The sequence below is a fragment of the Mandrillus leucophaeus genome, unplaced genomic scaffold (assembly GCF_000951045.1).
Source record: "Mandrillus leucophaeus isolate KB7577 unplaced genomic scaffold, Mleu.le_1.0 Scaffold9, whole genome shotgun sequence".
Lineage (NCBI taxonomy): Eukaryota > Metazoa > Chordata > Mammalia > Primates > Cercopithecidae > Mandrillus > Mandrillus leucophaeus.
In genome coordinates this window covers 7,596,503-7,615,686 of record NW_012109807.1, presented here as the reverse complement: position 1 = coordinate 7,615,686, position 19,184 = coordinate 7,596,503, and the positions used below count along the sequence as shown (strand labels likewise).

Sequence of the window (19,184 nt, the reverse complement as noted above, 5' to 3'; positions counted from 1 at the left end):
CACCACGCCTGGCCAACAATTCATCATTTTTTAAAAGTACTTTTATAAAGATCACTGATTGCGGAGACCGGTAATATTCTTTGTTTATAGCAGTAATATCATTTGGAATTGCATGTTTAAGGGTAATAAATACACTCTCCTGGACACGGGACTCACTTAGCAGTTCATACTACAATAAAATCATTTTGGAAAATATACTACTACTAATATATTTCGCCAAAAACCAATATTACAATTTTTCTTTAAAATTATACCAATTATGACTCATACAATAGCAACACCTAGAAAACATTTGTCAGAACTCATCAAATGAGTGCAGATATAAAAGAATCAACAGGAGATAACGCACCTAATTCATGGATTAAAGACAAAGATTAAAAACGAAAGAAGAGTTTGTCATTTTACACATCAGAGGAAATATAATAAGTTAAGTCTACAATAATCTGGGTTGAATGCATCACACTTACACATTGAAAATATATCAGACTGACTTTCTGTGGCTATACACCATACACAGTATAGTAAAGTAACCCTCAGGAAGGACATTAGTCTTTAAAATATTGGCTTTTAAGGAATGACAAATGTCTTTGAAAATATTTTGTTCAGTCACTGTGATTATAAAAGTACTTCAGTTAAGAAATCCATCTATAATCAATCTTAAATGGCAGTGTATTTGAAAAATGGCATTGATTTGTAATGTTTGCATTTCCAAAGAAAAATATAGAAAGAACTTAAAAAAGCAAGGTAACTGGTTTTCAAAAAAAGTATCGATTCAAAAATCTACTGCACAAAAATATGTACTTCTTAAGTGTTTCTAATAAATTAATTCCATAACATTTTTATGTATATTTATATATTTATATATATAATCCCTGATAATCTATAAAAGAGGGTCTATAATAGTAAAATAAGTGAACCTCAAAAGTACCCCCTTCATAAAATGTATGCAACATTAGTTTTTCTCAAATTTAAGGAATGTAACAATATGTACAACTCTTATGTATTAGTATAATACCAAAATAGTACAAGTCATATTAACAGGCTGTCATAATTGAAAAATGTTTGAGTCAAGTTAAAATCGGAGGACAGCTTAGTTTCAAACGAATACAATTATTATGGGAGATTCACTTTCCAAGTGGAAATGACAATTGTCTTATCTACAGTAGATTTCACAAGAGGTAGTGTTCAAGTAGAAATAAAAAAAAAAAAGATACATGCTTGACTATCTTTAATTAACAAATTCACAGGAAAAAATGTGTTGGTTTCTCAGCAGATGATCACTTGGTGGCTTTTTTAATATGAATCTGAAATACAAAATCATAAAAGGTATGATAAAGCTGTTAATTCTCAATTCCAAAAAGGCCTTAAATACAAAATAAAAACATAATAAAAATGTAGTTTCTAAGCTGTTTCACTGATTTGATATATGCTTACCTCATTAAGAATGGCCCAAACAGCAGAATTCTGAATAACTGAAAGTCGAAAGGCTGAAATGGGATTGAGGCTTGGATCCACCATTCCTTCTGCAACACCATTCTCAAATTTTCCTTCAAAATAAAAATCAATACTTGTTGGACACACTGAGATAAGCAAACATAAAATATCACTGAGTTAAGGCAGGAAAGGAATACACCAAAATATTTCTAGTCGATGTCTTTTGACAGGGCATGGGTAATTTCCTTCCCCCTTCTTTCTACTTTTGTTCAGCTTTTATATTTTTCTTGAAGAAGTGCATATTTAAAAACTTCACAGGCAATTTACTTAATTAGGCAGAGCTATACTTTTTCTCACTACAAATTAAAAAACAAAAATATATTTGTTCTTACATCAACAATGTTTTAACCTATAGGTTTTTCTGTAAATTGTGATTTACCTAAATCTTACCAAAGTATAATCTGTACCATTATGCACTGATTGCTTTGAATGTTAATAACAAATTTTGATTTGTGAATTAAATATGCACACAGTTGTTCACCTTGAGCAGGGACTCAATACAAGTGTATTCTTTCCAAAGGCACATTTAGAAGGAATTAAGAAATAACGCCTCCTCTACACAGTTCAATATAAAACTCCATTATAATGATAAGCTAAAATAGGCTCTCCTATAAAAATAAAGACCAACAACCAGACAAGGTAACGTACTCTGTACCATCTTTCTTTATATAAGGAATAATATCCATCTTAAAACAGAATCAGAAAATGTCGTCAGAAAAGTGACAAGAAAACGGTTCATCGTGGGCCAAATTCCTTTAAGCCAATGGTTGGTAAACTTTTTCTATAAAGGACAGTCCTTGTGGGCCAAGAGGAAGTTTGAGATTACTATGTAGGGTAATATATACAGGAAGAGAGAAAACAAATTTTCACAAATCTGAGGTAGAAATTCAATATATAATGATAACTGAATACAATATATAGTTTTTGGTAATCTAGGTATACCAAGGAGAACATAATTCCTTTCAGGAGTGTAACATTTCACTTAATTGGGGTTCAAAGTTAATGTTCCCTATAATCAAAACTGACTGCAAATGTTCCCTTGTTATTGCTGATTTATAATGATATTTTATATACATCTTTGAAACATTCTTTCACACAGCCTAGGTGCTGCCTAATACTGATATCAATCCACAAACACACGATTTTACTGGGGCACACGCATCCCTTGGGAGGCATTTATGGAAGTCGATTTGGTTTTCCTTTTGGTATATTATTAGCCTTCTGGTATATTATTACACTGCAGATGAATCATTTCCAATTGAGATTTAGGCGAAGTTCCTCAATTCAATGGATTTTGAGATATGGAAATTTCTCTTTCATTTGTATTGAGGTCCAAAACCACTGCTGGGACCATAGTTTGAGCTTGGAAAGTGCATCTGCCGTAAATTTGTGTGGGATGGAGATCTTGCTTCCTGTTTTACCTTTTGACAGCATGAAAAATGTATAAAAAGCTTGATGGTACTTCAAGTCCAATGTTAACTAACTGTCATTACAATGATTTGACTGCAATGTAAGTTTTGCATATAAGCACCATTTTGTCTTGTAATTTTAGGTTGAATTCATTAAGAAACAATATTAAGTATGCAGCAAAAACTAATTTTCTTTTTTTTCTTTGAGATAGAGTCTCACTCTGTCACCCAAGCTGGAGTGTGATGGCACAAGTCTCACTCTGTCACCCAAGCTGGAGTGTGATGGCACAATCTCGGCTTACTGCAACCTCCACTTCCCAGGTTCAAGTGATCCTCCCACCTCAGCCTCCGGAGAAGCTGGGATTACAGGCATGTGCCACCACACCTGGCTAATTTTTGTATCTTTATTAGCGATGGGGTTTCACCATGCTGGCCAGGCTGGTCTTGGACCTGTGACCTCAAGTGATCCACCTGCCTCGGCCTCCCAAAGTGCTGGGATCACAAGCGTTAGCCACCATGCCCAGTCTAGCAAAAATGAATTTTCAAAGTGATAATAGTTGTTGAGGGAAGTTCTCATTTGGGAAAATTTCAATCTTGGTCCTGAACTCAAAAAAACTGCAGTAAATCTTTACCACTGCTAAGCCATTGAACTGCTGTGTGGCAGGGCAAGTCAGGATATTCAGTTCCTATTTCTGACAAAAATTCACAGCATCTGTGATGGCTAAGTCCATGAGAGTGAATAAGGTTCACTGTTGACACTTTGGTTCAATGACATATGACACATTCACATCTTTTCTGCAAAGTACCTGGCTGATGAATAATAAAATAAATAACGATAGGCTTTAAATACCTTACATTTTCTCAAGCTTTATAAATTAATGCAACTAAGCCATCTTCTCCACACATTTTTTTTTTTTTTAACCACCATTTGGTGTAGCACATCTTAGCAGATTCTACTTCAGGTTTTACTGAATTTGTGTTTTCTCAGCCTGTGTGAAAATCTTCTTCTCTGTAGTTGTTCCAAACTGACTATTTATGGGGACCAACTCTTCAGTCTCTTCAGCCTTGGCATTGATTCTAAGTAACAACTGAGCAGTACCAGTGATAACTCCATCAACTCCTCAGGAGCCAAGAAAAACACTCAAAATAATCTGCTTTGCTTTTTGACTACTGATATTGCTCCCAATGTCCTTAAGTCTTCAAGCAATTGTTATTGCTGAAAGCCTCCTATCCTTAAATCAGTTTACTTTCTCAGCTGCTGCTACTAAACATGATTTAATTAACTCATGATTGGTAAGTGGTTTTTCTTGCTTAGCTAAAAAATGAGCCACTTGAAATATCACTTTGGGAACAGCCTCATTTGTATTTTTAGTGAAGAAATTCTGCTGTGATGAGATATTCCATTCTAAACTTTTCAGCTTTTCTGACCACTGCTTTCCCGTGAGTTGGGAATATCGTTGTATTTAGCCTAATAACACACAGCTCTCACGTAACTGCACAATAACTACAATAACTTGCCAACAATTTTGTAAAATAACCCACATTCTACTGTGTTAAAAGCCACAATGCTCAAAATCTACTCTTCTTGCTTTGAGGATGGATAAGTACTTGTAATTTTTTTAAGTCACAGCACCATGATATGTGTGGCTCTCAAAATACTGTCCAATTATAAATGCATCATTGTGCAGCAGTGCGAAGCCAGGAGAGAATGACCGTGATCTCTACTGCACCTACTCACTCATCTCTGCTGTTGGAGAGTAGAAGCACACACACACTACATTAGAAAATGAGCATGGCTGTCTTCCAAAACAAACTTTATTTATGGACACAGAAATTTGAATTTTATATAATTTTCACATATCACAATGTATTCTTTTTACTTTTTTAACCATTTAAAAATAAAAAAAGAAAAAGACTTAAAAAATGTTTTTAGATCACAGAGTATTCAAAAACAGGTGGAGGGCCAGATGTGCCCCATGGGCTGTAGTTTGCTGATCGCATGCTGTTACATTATGCGATCCATCATCCAGTCTCACAACATAGTAATTAGATTAATCATAAGATAAGGTACATTCAGATTGAAAATTCACAGCAGAGCAGGCTTGTACTAATTTGTATTGTAAAAGTTGAACCTAGAGCTTCCAAAGTAATGCTTTTATTCAAAAATCATTAATAAACTTATTTCATAGAAGTTTGTCCATACTTGGTGCTGGACTGGGGTAGCAGGTAGGTGCTACCAAAAATTATTATTGAATATTGAATTGGACAGGGGATTGAGAGCTTACAACTATTGCAAAACTTGGAACATTTTAACCAATGCGACACTGAATACTGTCACCTGATGAGTTCATTTAATTAGAAAAATAATTACCAAATGATAACTAGCTTCATCAAAACACTCTCACCCAGCAATTTGTCCTCTCCCACATATAAGAACAGGATACACACTGCAGCAAAAGATTGCAAACAACCTAGGTATCCATCACTAGGAGTCTGGCCAAATAAATGACAATATGCTGATACAAGGGAATTCTAGGCAGCCAATTAAATGACTGAAGAAAAAATAAAAAGAATAAGCCAGGCACAGTCGCTCCCAAAGTGTAATCCCGGCACTTTGGGAGGCTGAGGCAGGTGGATTATCTGAGGTCAGGAGTTCGAGACCAGCCTGGCCAACACGGTGAAACCCCGTCCCTACTAAAAATATAAAAATTAAGCCAGGCATGGTGGCTTGCGCCTGTAATCCCAGCTACTTGGGAGGCTGAGGTGGAGAGAAATGCTCGAACTCAGGAGGCAGAGGATGCAGCCAGCCAAGATTGTGCCACTGCACTCCATCCTGGGCAACAGAGCGAGACTCCATCTCTAAATAAATAAATAAATAATGAAGAAACAGTTGAAGATAATGCAGTTGAAGATTTGCTTCTCTTCCTAAGTGTATATTGTAGAGAAACTCTCATACATGTGCATAAGTGTTCAAAGCAGCCGTGTTTATTACAGCAAAAACCTGGACACAAACTTTATGACCAGAGAACAGATTGTGCTATCCACAGAATCCATCCATACAGGAGTGAAAAAGAATGAGTCGTAAACCCACACCCCCACATGGATGAATCTCACAATTGTGAGGGGGAAGAAACCAAATTGTAGACTACAGAAAGATATTTATATCAAATGTGAAAACAGGCAAAATCCCACTGTGCATTGCTTAGGAATATATTCCACAAGTAGTAAAAATGGAAATGGTAACCATAAAATTCAGGTATTGAAGGAGAAGAGAAGCTATTAGGGTATAGCTTTGGGTAGAAGGAGAAGAGACGCTATTAGGGAAGGACAGCTGAATTGGCACATCTTAAGCTGGAGGGTGGATACAGGTACTCAGCATATTATTACTATTAAAACATTTAAAGTTCATGTTCCGTATTTCATAGGCATTTTGTTCCATGGAAAAAAGAGATGTAAAACTGGGTTATAGGGCACATCATTTGTGTGTGATGATGTGTTGTTCTTAGAGAACATATCCAGATATTGTCATTTACGCATAGAATACTCCTGAAGGGACACAAATCATTACAGGAACTGCCTCTCAGAAGCGCTGGGGAGGAGAGGGAAGAAAAGGGAAGAAGACTCAAGACTACTGTTTTAAATTTGTATTTGGTACCGTGTGTGTGTAATGACTTTTCAAAAGACAAATTTAGCCTTTGTCCTTAACCCAGTGGTCTGGAAGGTAAGTATTAAAAGACAGGAAAGAAGAGAGAAAGTGAAGGAAATTACCAGAATGACTGGAACCCCACACTCCTGGCACTGATAGGCACGGCCAAGGCTATATTCGTGGCTCCCCTCCGCCTGCCATGCCTGACCAGTGGCCCTTTCCTTCTCCCGCTGGGTCTCTGCAGAAGGTTCTTCTGCCGTCTCACAGCTCTAACCCACTGAAATAGAACCAGTATTTCTTCTGCAAGACCATTCCTAGCTATCAGGCTCTTCTCTTCTAACCCCACCCCATCCACCCTTGGGTCTCCACTGACGGCCAGCTGATGGTCTACTGTTCTCGCCAATGCCTTCACGCCTAAGTTGCTACCCAGTCTGATCCAATTTAAATTCAGGCCCCTCTCCAGGGCCAGTCTTGGCGATAGGGAAGTGGAGCAGGGAAGTGCTGGGTAGAGAAGGGCATGAGCCCTGGGGCTGGAGCTCCACCCTCGGGCCTGCACCCACCGACCTAGGTGAGGACAGGCATTTCCGTCTTCCTGCCCAAATGTTGCATTTCCCAAGACCACCCTGGCCTGCCACGCCCCCATATGTGCCACAAAAGCCCTGAGACCCTAGCAGGCAGGCACACAAGCGGCTGGACGTGGAGGGGAAGGGAGCACGCGGGCAGAAGAGCACACCCACGGATGCCGTCGGGCCATCAACAGGCGGAATGACGCGGAATGTGGCCGGGGCAGTCGGAGGAGAGCCTAGGCCGCTGAGCAGTCCGACTCCAGGGCAAAACGGTCTCCCTTCTGGCTCTCCCATCTGCTGAGCCCTACTTCCACCCAGTAAAACCTGGCACTCCTTCTCCAAGCCCATGCGTGATCCAAGTCTTCAGGTACACCAAGGCAAGAAACCCCGGGATACAGAAAGCCTCTGTCCTTGTGATAAGGCAGAGGGTCTAACGGCCGGGTGCAGTGGGTCACGCCTGTAATCCCAGCACTTTGGGAGGCCGAGGCGGGTGAATCACAAGGTCAGGAGCTCGAGACAAGCCTGGCCAGCATGGTGAAGCCCCACCTCTACCAAAAATTCAAAAAATTAGCCAGGGGTGGTGGCACGTGCCTGTAATCCCAGCTACTCGAGAGGCTGAGGCAGGAGAATCACTTGAACCCCGGAGGCAGAGGCTGCAGTGAGCCAGGATGGCACCACTGTACTCCAGCCTGGGCGGCAGAGGGAGAGACTCTGTCTCAAAAAAAAAAAAAAAAAAAAAAAAAAGGCAGGGGGTCTCAATTGAGCTAACAAACACAAGCCACCTATGGACAGCTAAACTAAAAAAGCACCTTGTAACACGCACACACTGGGGCCTCGGAGCTGTAAACATTCACCCCTAGACACTGCCTGGGGTCAGAGCCCCACAGCCGGCCCTTCTGCATGCTCCCCTATGGGTTTGAGCAGCAGGGTACCCAAGAAACAAGCCACACCCCCAGACACGCCCTGAAAGGCGGATAAGGGAACTTTTCCTGTTTCAACTGCAGCTTGTTTGCATTCCAAGAGGGCTCTTACTAGCATCTCTTTCCCTAGTTCTCCCTGTTCAACTTTCCACTGGGATCAGATTTGTAGCTACTATCTCTAATTGCTTAACTGTAGCTACCATCTCTAACTGCTTAACACTAAAATTTCCATTGTATTCCCCAGCACCCTTAGGCTTGAACTGCCCTACATTCTGGTTCAAGTAAGTCATCCCCCTCTTTAGGGAGAACTACAGAGCTCTCCGTTCTTCTGACCTGCCTCTCCGTTGGGCAGAATCTCTACACCACTGCTCTGGGTCTTTGGCAAGGACGGCAGCCCCTTCTCTTGGAGTGACATCTTGCTTTAGGATCAGAGCACTGGTTGTGGCAGTAGCCCTTGGTTTTTGTCTTGTTTTGTTTTGTTTGAGACAGAGTCGCCCAGGCTGGAATGCAATGGTGCAATCTTGGCTCACGGCAACCTCCACCTCCTGGGTTGGGTTCAAGCGATTCTCCAGCCTCAGCCTACCAAGTAGCTGGAACTACAGGCATGCACCACCACACTTGGCTAATTTTTGTATTTTTAACTAGAGATAGGGTTTCACCATGTTGGCCAGGCCGGTCTTGAACTCTTGAGCTGGTGATCCGCCTACCTCGGCCTCCCGAAGTGCTGAGATTACAGGCGTGAACCACCGTGCCCAGCCAAGCCCTTGGTTTTCTCGGCTGGTTTCTGCTACTGGACTGGGGCAGCGAGCTGGGGCAGCGGTGATCAGGGCCAAGTATTCTCCCCCTGCTGTGCCTGGGGCACATTTCTGCCCAGATTCATCAGCTGCTCTTGTCTGGAACAAAGCTTCTGCAACAGAACTGGGGGTAAGGACAGATGCTGGCAGCCTGACCTTCCTGGGGAGATGCCACAGCCCTAGCCTAGAAGCTGACAGGAGAGTCCAGGTACAGCCCAGGCTGTACCTGCCCAGGGCAGAGCTTCTGTCTCCCTGAGCTGGGGTGGTGTGGGTGATGAGGCTGGTCCTGGTTCCCTCCCCGAGATCTGGGAGATTCTCATGAATAAATGTTCCTCCATTTGCTGCAAGCCCTTAGGACAATCTTCACAGATTTAAAATAGTTTTTAAAAAAAATTTTCACCAGTTATAATTGTTTTGCTACCGAGAGGGTCAAGGAAGCTCCTCACACACAGTTCCATTAAAGACTTCTTCAGGAAGCAGAATTTTCTACATTCAGTTGAAAAAAGATCAGCTGCTCTTTAGTTCTGTTCTGTTTGATTACACAAGGTCCTAGGCTGATGATCCAGAAGTTCTCCTCTCATTCTAAGAACATGAGTTGATATTTTAGATGGTCATTTTCTTCAAATTACTATAGAGATATTTAATATAGATGTCTATTTCCTATGCTACTTTTGTAATCTAGAACATACCATTCTCAGAAATTTAATAAGTGACAGGTAATGGGGTAATAAATGTCTTGGATACTCGGCTGATTTTGTGTATATTTCTAGAGATGGGCTAAGATATTGCCCAAATGTAAAAATCATTCATCCACCAAAACTATAAAGAAAGTAGCCAGGGTTATTGTGCAAGCCTCTCAGCAATGGCTGAATGACACCTGCCAAAGGTAGAACCGCACTAGAAAGGGCTTACAAATGTTATCTATGCTATAGACCTACAATATCAAGTTACCAATATTCGCTCTTGCCTAATACTAAGAGAAGCATTCGTTTGTTTTAAGCAAAAGGAAATGTACAGTTATTTATTGAGTCTGTGTCCACCAAGTAACAGGCCCTGTTAACTACAGGACATGCAGGGGAGACACAGCCCCTCCCTCTCCGGGGGGAGCGCACAGAACGGAGCTATGGAACGACACAATCACACAGCAAAGGCACACACCGGGGGGTCTGAAGAGCAGGGAAGAGGGGCCACTAAATGGGCAGATTAAAGGTGAAAAAGCATTTATTAGAAGGAAAAATAATTGACCAAACATTTCAGGCACAGAAAATGGCTAGAGATGTGGCTGCCCGGAGAGTGTGGGGCATTCATCAGAGGAACAAGAGTCTCAGGGCTGGAAAGAAAGAGCGAGAGAAAGTCACAGACGTGAAGGTGGGTGGGAGCTAAGGGATCGGATAACGAAAAGGTCTCAGGATTCTAGTTACGTTTCAGAAAAGTAACTGCAGTGGCTCTAGAAAGCCACAGCAAGACGCAGTCCCTCCCTTGGCTGTCAATCGGAGACACGGGGCAGACTGCCCCTCACAGACAGGGCGACTCAAGGCTTTCAGATGAAAAACTGACAGATTTGTGCTAATGGACAGCAAGAAGAGGGCGGTCTTCAGGGTGACTCCCAAGGTTAGGCTTAGGCGACCAGATGGATGGGGACAGCAAAAACTGGTGACCAATAAAGAAATGTGGGTGTTACAGACGCTCGTGGTAGGCGGCTTGTGGCCGGCAGGTATAAGGCTATGTCAGTGGACATCTCAACACAGGTGTGATGCTGGAGAAGGGGGGAAGGGGCCTGAAGCACAGATTCTGGCCTGTCATGTGAGCTGAGACCGGAGAGGAGCTAAGCTCGTCCAGTAGGAGGCAGTACAGGCAGACTCTCTATCAGCATCAACAAGAGCACGGCAGATGGAGCCGAAGGAGCAAGAAAGACGAGCTAGTCAGGTGTTTGAGACCAGCTTGGCCAACATGGTGAAACCCCGTCTCTACTAAAAATGCAAAAATTAGCCGGGTGCAGTAGTAGGCACCTGTAATCCCAGCTACTTGGGAGGCTGAGGCAGAATTGCTTGAACCTGGGAGGCAGAGGTGGCAGTGAGCTGAGATCTGCCACTGCACTCCAGCCGGGGTGACAGAGCAAGACTCCGTCTCAAAAAAAAAAAAAAAAGAAAGACGAGCTAGTGAACCAATCTGTGATACGAAATCCTACTTGGGTCAAATAATAAAAGCAAGTACTACAACACAGCACACATAAAACTCTGGAGGACACTGGTAATTGTAATCCTCAAGTTGCTTAACATCTGAAAAGAACTTAAAAGTACTACAGGAGTAAATCCACAAAAATAAAGGCCATTTTACTAAAGTAGATATTACCTATTCTGAAATAGCCATCTTCTAGTCGTTTGTCTTTGGTTTCTTTGCTTATTTCCAAACCTTCACTCTACAATAAAACAAAAGCATTAATTTCAAAAATAATTCTTTCTATTTAACCTAAGTTATCAATATATCTTAATATAGATGAAGTGGCATTTGTAACACAGCTATCCCTAAAAAGAGAAATATCATCTCAGTCTTGAACTTTAAAAAACGTATTATATTAATAATAAAAGGTGTTTTCTTAAGCCATCATTTGAATCTGTATATAATATATTGGTGGTTGGAAATGAAACATTAAATCAATTAAATAGAACAGTATTTTCTATTAAAACTATAGATGAACTGTGTAGTTAATGTGAAAGAAATCTAAGAATTCCATAGAGACCAATAAATTAAATTGTGTATTAATTAACAGGCATTAAAAACACATAGAATTTCGGACTCGAAATACAAATAGCAAGTAAACACTAAAGAAAACAATGATTCAGGCCAGGCGCAGTGGCTCACGCCTGTAATCCCAGCACTTTGGGAGGCCGAGGCAGGTGGAACACGAGGTCAGGAGATCGAGACTATCCTGGCCAACATGGTGAAACCCAATCTCTACTAAAAATGCAAAAATTAGCTGGGCGTAGTGGCACGTGCCTGTAGTCCCAGCTACTTGGGAGGCTGAGGCAGGAGAATCACTTGAACCTGGGAGGCGGAGGTTGCAGTGAGCCAGTATTACACCACTGTACTCCAGCCTGGCGACAGAGTGAGACTCTATCTAAGAAAAAAACAAAACAAAAAAAAAAAAAAAAAAAAAAAAACGATTCATTTCTTTTCCTAGTAGAAATGTTCATATTATTTACAACCTCCACCTCCCAGGTTCAAGTGATTCTCATGCCTCAGCCTCCCGAGTAGCTGGGACTACAGGCGACTGCCACGATGCCTGCTTAAGTTTTGTATTTTTAGTAGAGATGGGTTTTGCCATGTTGGCCAGACTGGTTTTGAACTCCTGACCTCAAGTGATCCACCCGTCTCAGCCTCCCAAAGTGCTGGGATTACAGACGTGAGCCACCAGGTCGGCCTGTTATTTTCCAAGATAAAACGAAGGCTGTTTCTATGAATGTGTCAAATGCACTCGTCAAATATAAAAGTGCTTCATATTTCAAAAAACTTAGTATTATTCACCACTGAGTCCTGCAAATCATGAGAATTTTCTTTCCCCTTAAAAACAAGAAAAGCTTCAAGCAAGTCTACTAGTATAGTTGTTAGGGAAAGGTAAGAGGAAAAAGCAGTCATACCTTAAAAGGCAAAACTTCCACAGTTGTGTTTAGCAGAATGTCTCCAGGATGTTCTTGGTTGCCGCTATGGAACAAATAACTGAAAATACAAACATCCAGATAAAAACACAAGTCGGGCTAGATTCTACAAAGATTCAAGAAAATGAGCTTACCTTAGAGTCAACTTTTCCGGACAAGACTCTAAGCAAGCAAAGTTGACAATGATAGAGCTTGTAATAACTGCACAGTATGTGTTCTGAAAGGTTGTAGGGGACTTAAAGACTTAAGAGCATGACCCCTAGTTCATTCCTTCTGTCAGAAACAATTATGTTTGCTGCTTAACCTAATAATGTACCTAGACATTTTCAAAAAGGATGACAGTTTTATGTCACTGTCTATAATGCTTTAAATATTTAAACCTCTTCCCAGGAAGAGTCAAAATTATAACACCTATGTAATACTACTGTATCTTGTATCAGAAAAAAACTTTACTAGGACAACCGGTAGTCATGACATGTCCAAAGACCAGTTCTAGGCTGGGCGTGGTGGCTTACACCTGTAATCCCAGCACTTTGGGAGGCCGAGGCAGGAGGATCACTTGAGGCCGGGGTTCAAGATCAGCCTGGGCAACATAGTGAGAACTTGTCCCTACAAAAAAAAAATTAGCCAGGCATGGTGGTATGTACCTGCAGTCCCAGCTACTCAGGAAGCTAAGGTGAGAGGATTGCTTGAGATTAGCCCGGAAGGTCTAGGCTACTGTGAGCCGTGACTGTGCCACTGCACTCCAGCCTAGGTAACAGAGCCAGAACTCATCTCTAAATAATAATAATAATACTAGTAATAAATAATAATAATAATAAAAGAAACAAAGACTAGTTCTATCCAATACAAATAACTTTAATATAAGTATACTAAAAGTAAATTAACCTCTTAAAATATCTGAATATCAATATTAAAACATTTGAAGAATGACTAATTAATGATACATGGTGACAGATCTAAAATACTCTGTGGGTACGAGTATAACACTGTTTTGATACTCTGAAAACAAACTAGTAAGTATGCGTACGTGTCAGTGTGTGGGGAAGGGTGGAAACAAGGTAAGACATGCAAAGTATGTCTGAATCTAAACCTAACTTGAGTTCAGCTGCATGGTTAAAAGTTTAGGCTTAGGAGTCAGAAAGACCTGGGTCCAAATCCTGGGTCTCTCACTTACTAGAATTTTCACCTTTCACGAGTTTCCTCAGCTTTCTGCACCTGAGTTCCTTCTGCAATGCACATAGTCCCATCTACCTCAGACGACTGCTCCCATCAGTTCAGGAGAACTGACAAAAAGTCCCCTGCACATTCAAAACGCTCAGCCAGTCACAGCGTGGTTACGATACAGTTACAGCCGCAGGACGGAAGATGTGGCTGTAAAAGGGTAACATGGGAATTCTTGGGGGTGATAGAAACGGTCCTTATCTTGATACAGTGGTGTCAAAACCACAGTCTGCAAGATGCTACCCTTGGGCAAGGGGGGTGATAGGTACACAGGACGTCTCAGTTTTACTTCTACAGCTGCATGTGAATCTACACTTCCTCAAAAGTCAAAGACTAAGAAAAAGAAATTGATTGTTGGCCAGGTGCGGTGGCTCATGCCTGTAATCCCAGCACTTTGGGAGGCCGAGGTGGGTGGATCACCTGAGGTCGGGAGTTCAAGACCAGCCTGACCAACACAGGGAAACCCCATCTCTACTGAAAAAAAAAATAATAAATTGTTGAGGGAAAAAGCACACAAAATAAATGTATCAAGTCAAATGAAATCGTCCCTGTTATCTCACCTCTATTAACAGTTTAATAGATATTTTACAGATTTGTTCTATGTACATAATATGTGTAAAATATTGCTTTTATTATTTCAAAAAGTCCTTCTATAATCTATAAGTCTATACTCTCTCTATAGAATGCTATATATTCTAGAATCCTATACACATAGAATGCTATAATCTATAAAATGATAACAATATTCTATAAAGTTATAAAATTTGCTTTTTACCCCACTTAGTGTATATCTAAAAAAGTTTTCATGCCAATACATATTAATCTATGTCATTATTTTTGATGACTGTTTACAGCATTCCACTGCGTGGCAATATCATTTTATTTAACCAAACACACGTTAACGGACATCTATGCTGTTTCTAATTCCATGCTGGCTCTCTGAGTGGTAAACAGTATCTCAAAGTGCAGAGTGTTACTAATAGTATAAAAATGGACTTTAACAGCAAAACAAATAAATGCTCATGCGAGTGCTAAATATTATTCAAAACTATTTCTGTATGTTCTTCCAGTGGTATTCCCATTGCTTAAAACATTTTTACAACTTGAATTCCTCTTTGGAGTCAGTTGAGAGTAACAAAAGAAGATTATTCACATCGTATCACAGCTCTAACCTGTTTCTGACCACCTTAAATAGAATTACTGACAATGACTTCTGGTGGGTTCTAGAAATCAAATTAGCCCTCCCATCAGGACACACAGAACGAAATACCACTGAGTGGGGCACTATGTTCTTTTAAGTCTGCCGCGGCCAATCTGGGGAACACACCCAAACCTGAAGAAGGACTGAAGGAATCAAGACTATTAAATTAAAAATAGGCCAGATGCAGTGGCTCACACCTGTAATCCCAACACTTTGGGAGGCCGACATGGGTGGATTACCTGAGGTCAGGAGTTTGAGAACAGCCTGGTCAACATAGTGAAACGCCATCTCCACTAAAAATATACAAAAAAAATTAGCCAGGTGTGGCAGGCACCTGTAATCCCAGTTACTTGGGAGGCTGAGGCAGGAGAATCTCTTGAACCCGGGAGGTGGAGGTTGCAATGAGCTACATCGCACCACTGCACTCCAGCCCGGGCAACAGAGCGAGACTCTGTCTCAAAAAAAAAAAAAAAAAAGAAGAAGAAAGAAAGTCCTAAATTTTGTAAAATGAATATAAATGCTCAAAAACATAAAACAGCTGTAAATTTCTCCCTGGTGTACCGAAAATAACCTAGCATTTGTAAAACCATTGACTAAAAATAGTCATACTCTGTCAAATCTGTCATTTCAACCAAATTACTGGGCTAATCAAGTAGGTCCAGATCCATCTTCAAGGGACATGCCAGGATAAAGACATAAACACTAATTTGAGATTTTTGAGAGTTGCGCATAAAAGTATTAAAAAAATTATACTAGATGGAAGTCCAGAAATACCAACGAAGCTCACCAAACATGTCAAATGTCGATGTTACATCTGAACACAACACACTCATTTTATTATGGAGTTGTTTTACATGTAATTTAAAGCCCAACATTTTGGAGCCCACTGTGTCCCCACATCTGTCATGCACACACACACACAAATCTATTGTAAATCACATTATGAATAAGAGGTCTGAATTGTAAGATCACAAACATTTCAGTAATCACCAACCTTTCTACATTGACTGGTTTATCAAATTTAAACAAGATGTAGTCTCCAGCTATCGGCGTGATAGCCCAGAAAAAATCCTCTCCCATGTAAGTCTTCTCCAGCGTATGCCCTTGGTAGACCTTCAAGGAAGTAGACACCTCTGCAGGTGGGTTTACATGGATTTTAAGAAGTAACGGTTTCATGTAATCTTTATCCTGGGAGCAAAGACATACATGTTATTAAGTAATATACAGCTTATTTAAGAAGAAAAACAATAATTATACCTTAACAAGTTGTATGTTCATGAGAAAATAAAATTAAGTCACCAACCGTGAGTTTTTGGATTTTTCCTGATAGTGATGAGTGCAGACCAACGTGTTGGAAAAGGGAAGGTCTGAAGCGAATTCGCAGATTTGCTTTCTGTCTATCACAGTGTTTCTAAATATTAAAAAAAAATCACGTTAGTGTTGCATAATAAAGTGAAATCCTGCCCTCACCAGGAAAATGAGAAGTCCTTTATTAAAATATTGAAAAGAAGGGCGGGGCATGGGTGGGTCATCCCTGGTAATCCCAGCATGTTGAGAGGCCAAGGCAGGTGGATCACCTGAGGTCAGGAGTTTGAGAGCAGCGTGGCCAACATGGTGAAACCCCGTCTCTACTAAAAATACGAAAATTAGCCAGGTGTGCACGCCTATAATTCCAGCTACTCGGGAGGCTGAAGCAGGAGAATCACTTGAACCCAGGAGGCGGAGGCTGCAGTGAGCCGAGATCGTGCCACTGCACTCCAGCCTGGGTGACAGAGTAAAACTCTGTCACCAAAAAAAAAAAAATATTGAAAAGAAAACAACATCAAGTCATAATTACAAGTCATATTTTTTTCTAGTCTTTGAGGCACTAATAGATTTGCTGCTTACTTGATAGACAGTCATGATCCAGAAATTTAAAATAAGCATAGTTAAAGGAAGAATGAAGGGTCTAATTTCAACCATCCTTCAACACATGTCAATAAAGATTTGACTTTTAACATTAAAATGCACAAACTATAGACTAGGGGGTTGGTTCGAATATACAAAATATTTTTCACTGAATAATATAATGAAGAATTTGTAAATTATAAATGGCACATTTTGTTGCATGAAAGCAACTTGAAAATGTGAGGCACTCATTTGCCTAGAAGCAAGTAAATGATATGAAAAATTCCACAGACAGTCTCTGTCAACACAGGAAGGGACACCTTTGTTTCTTTTTTTTTTTCTTGAGACGGAGTCTCGCTCTGTTGCCCAGGCTGGAGTGCAGTGGCACGGTCTCGGCTCACTGCAAGCTCTGCCTCCCGGGTTTATGCCATTCTTCTGCCTCAGCCTCCTGAGTAGCTGGGACTACAGGCGCCCGCCACCACGCCCGGCTAATTTTTTGTATTTTTAGTAGAGATGGGGTTTCACCGTGGTCTCGATCTCCTGACCTTGTGATCTGCCCGCCTCGGCCTCCCAAAGTGCTGGGATTACAGGCGTGAGGAAACTTACAGTGCCCCATGGTCTAGATGTTCCATCTCAACCTGTCCTCGTGCGTGGGCCCGTGTGTGAAGGCTGTGCAACACCGAGGACCCCCTTGACAGGTATTTTTAGACTTTTCATTTTCAATAACTTATATAAGTTTGGGACCAAAAAAAATCAAAAAACACATATGTATAAGAAATTTACACTTGGCTGGGCATGGTGGCTTATGCTTGTAATCCCAGCACTTTGGGAGGCCAAGGTGGATGGATCATCTGAGGTCAGGAGTTTGAGACCAGTCTGGCCAATGTGGTGAAACTCCATCTCTACTAAAAATACAAAAATTAGCAGCCGGGCCTGGTGGCTCACATCTGTAATCCTAGCACTTTGGGAGGCTGAGGCGGGGGCGATCATGAGGTCAGGAGATCGAGATCATCCTGGCCAACACAGTGAAACCTGGTCTCTACTAAAAATATAAAAATTCGCCAGGCATGGTAGCGCGTGCCTGTAGTCCCTGCTGCTTGGAAGGCTGAGAAGCAGGAGAATCGCTTGAACCCAGTGGGGGCAGAGGCTGCAGTGAGCCGAGATTGCACCACTGCACTCCAGTCTGGGTAACAAGAGTGAAATGCTGTCTCAAAAAAAAGAAAGAAAAAGAAAAGAAAAGAAAAGAAAGAAATTTACACTTGAGAGACTTCTAATAATATACTGGGTCCATAAAATGTCTATTTCTCAAGAGGTTTCACTTCACGGGCATTATTACTGTCACTATGATACAGGTGAAATAGTGTATTTTCTTTGCACAAATACTCAAGTGGAAGGAAAAAGAAAGGGAGGAAGAGTCACAGGGAAGGGCAAAGGACGGGAGAGGAGTGCGAGGTTGAGGAGACAGCGAAACCACCAAGGCAGTGTCTGGAACTCAGCCTGTCACTCCAGCGGCAATGGAAGGACTCAAGGGCCCAAGGAGGCTGATAACCCTTTGGGAGAATGTGTGAATGATTCGCAGGGTTTCCCGGGCCACTGTCAAGGATGTGGTGACAGCACCCTCGACATTCTAGGGGAAGCAACTGAAGAATTACAGGCCACAGAAAAACATGGACGACAGAAGGGTGAAGGAATGGATGAAATCGTCCAAAAGTTCATGTCCCCAAATGTATGGATGATTTAGAGGGTTTCTGTGGTTTTAATTTTTACTATAGATTTTTTCACCTCACAGGCTCATTTTAGAACCTAACCACATATTAAATAAAATTGCACAGGACGAATGAAATGCAAGCATATTGTAGGAGGTTAAAGATGACACTAACTTTTTTGTGTCCTACAATAAAAATTTCTGTAAGTCACAGTGAAAATACATGTAAGGACTGAGATCTCTAAAAAATGAATTGTTTAAAACAATTTATATGTTCAACTAATTGTCGGAAAACAGATAACTCTGCCATTTTGCTATATTCCATGATTTCCTCTAAGAATGTTTTTTTTGTGTGTGTGTGTTTTGTGTGTGTGTGTGTGTGTGTGTGTGTTTTTTAAACAAAATGCAATGGTAGCCTACAGACACCAGAGGGCAGTATCTTAAAAACTAGCAGGTATGAGGATTCAACTATTCTAGGGAGCAGACGGTCATGAAGTCACACTAATGCTTATTTGTTACAATGAACGGTAAGACAACTCTATGATGACATTTTCTTACAATAATACTTATCATTACACATCAAAATGGACCTTTTTAAGAATTTGTACTTCTATATTTTGTTTATGCTTACACCAGATAAATTAAAAGCTGTATTTTTTTCAGAGATACAATTCAAATTGGA

The 19,184-nt window shown here is 40.8% G+C and overlaps 1 protein-coding gene across 2 annotated transcripts in view; it reads right to left on the bottom strand.

The window, feature by feature from the left end:
• The window catches only part of MGAT4A (mannosyl (alpha-1,3-)-glycoprotein beta-1,4-N-acetylglucosaminyltransferase, isozyme A), a 137,346-nt gene that overhangs the window by 2,909 nt on the left and 115,253 nt on the right, over positions 1-19,184 (bottom strand). The window contains exons 15-20 of one of the 2 annotated variants that reach the window (XM_011969621.1): positions 16,214-16,321; positions 15,905-16,098; positions 12,468-12,546; positions 11,182-11,248; positions 1,435-1,547; positions 59-1,304 (exon numbers count right to left, since the gene is read on the bottom strand). In XM_011969621.1, the coding sequence (XP_011825011.1) occupies positions 1,278-1,304; positions 1,435-1,547; positions 11,182-11,248; positions 12,468-12,546; positions 15,905-16,098; positions 16,214-16,321 (588 nt within the window). In that variant the 3' untranslated portion in view covers positions 59-1,277. Of the gene's footprint in view, positions 1-58; positions 1,305-1,434; positions 1,548-11,181; positions 11,249-12,467; positions 12,547-15,904; positions 16,099-16,213; positions 16,322-19,184 lie in introns of those variants that run through there. The other variant, XM_011969622.1, reaches the window with a different exon arrangement.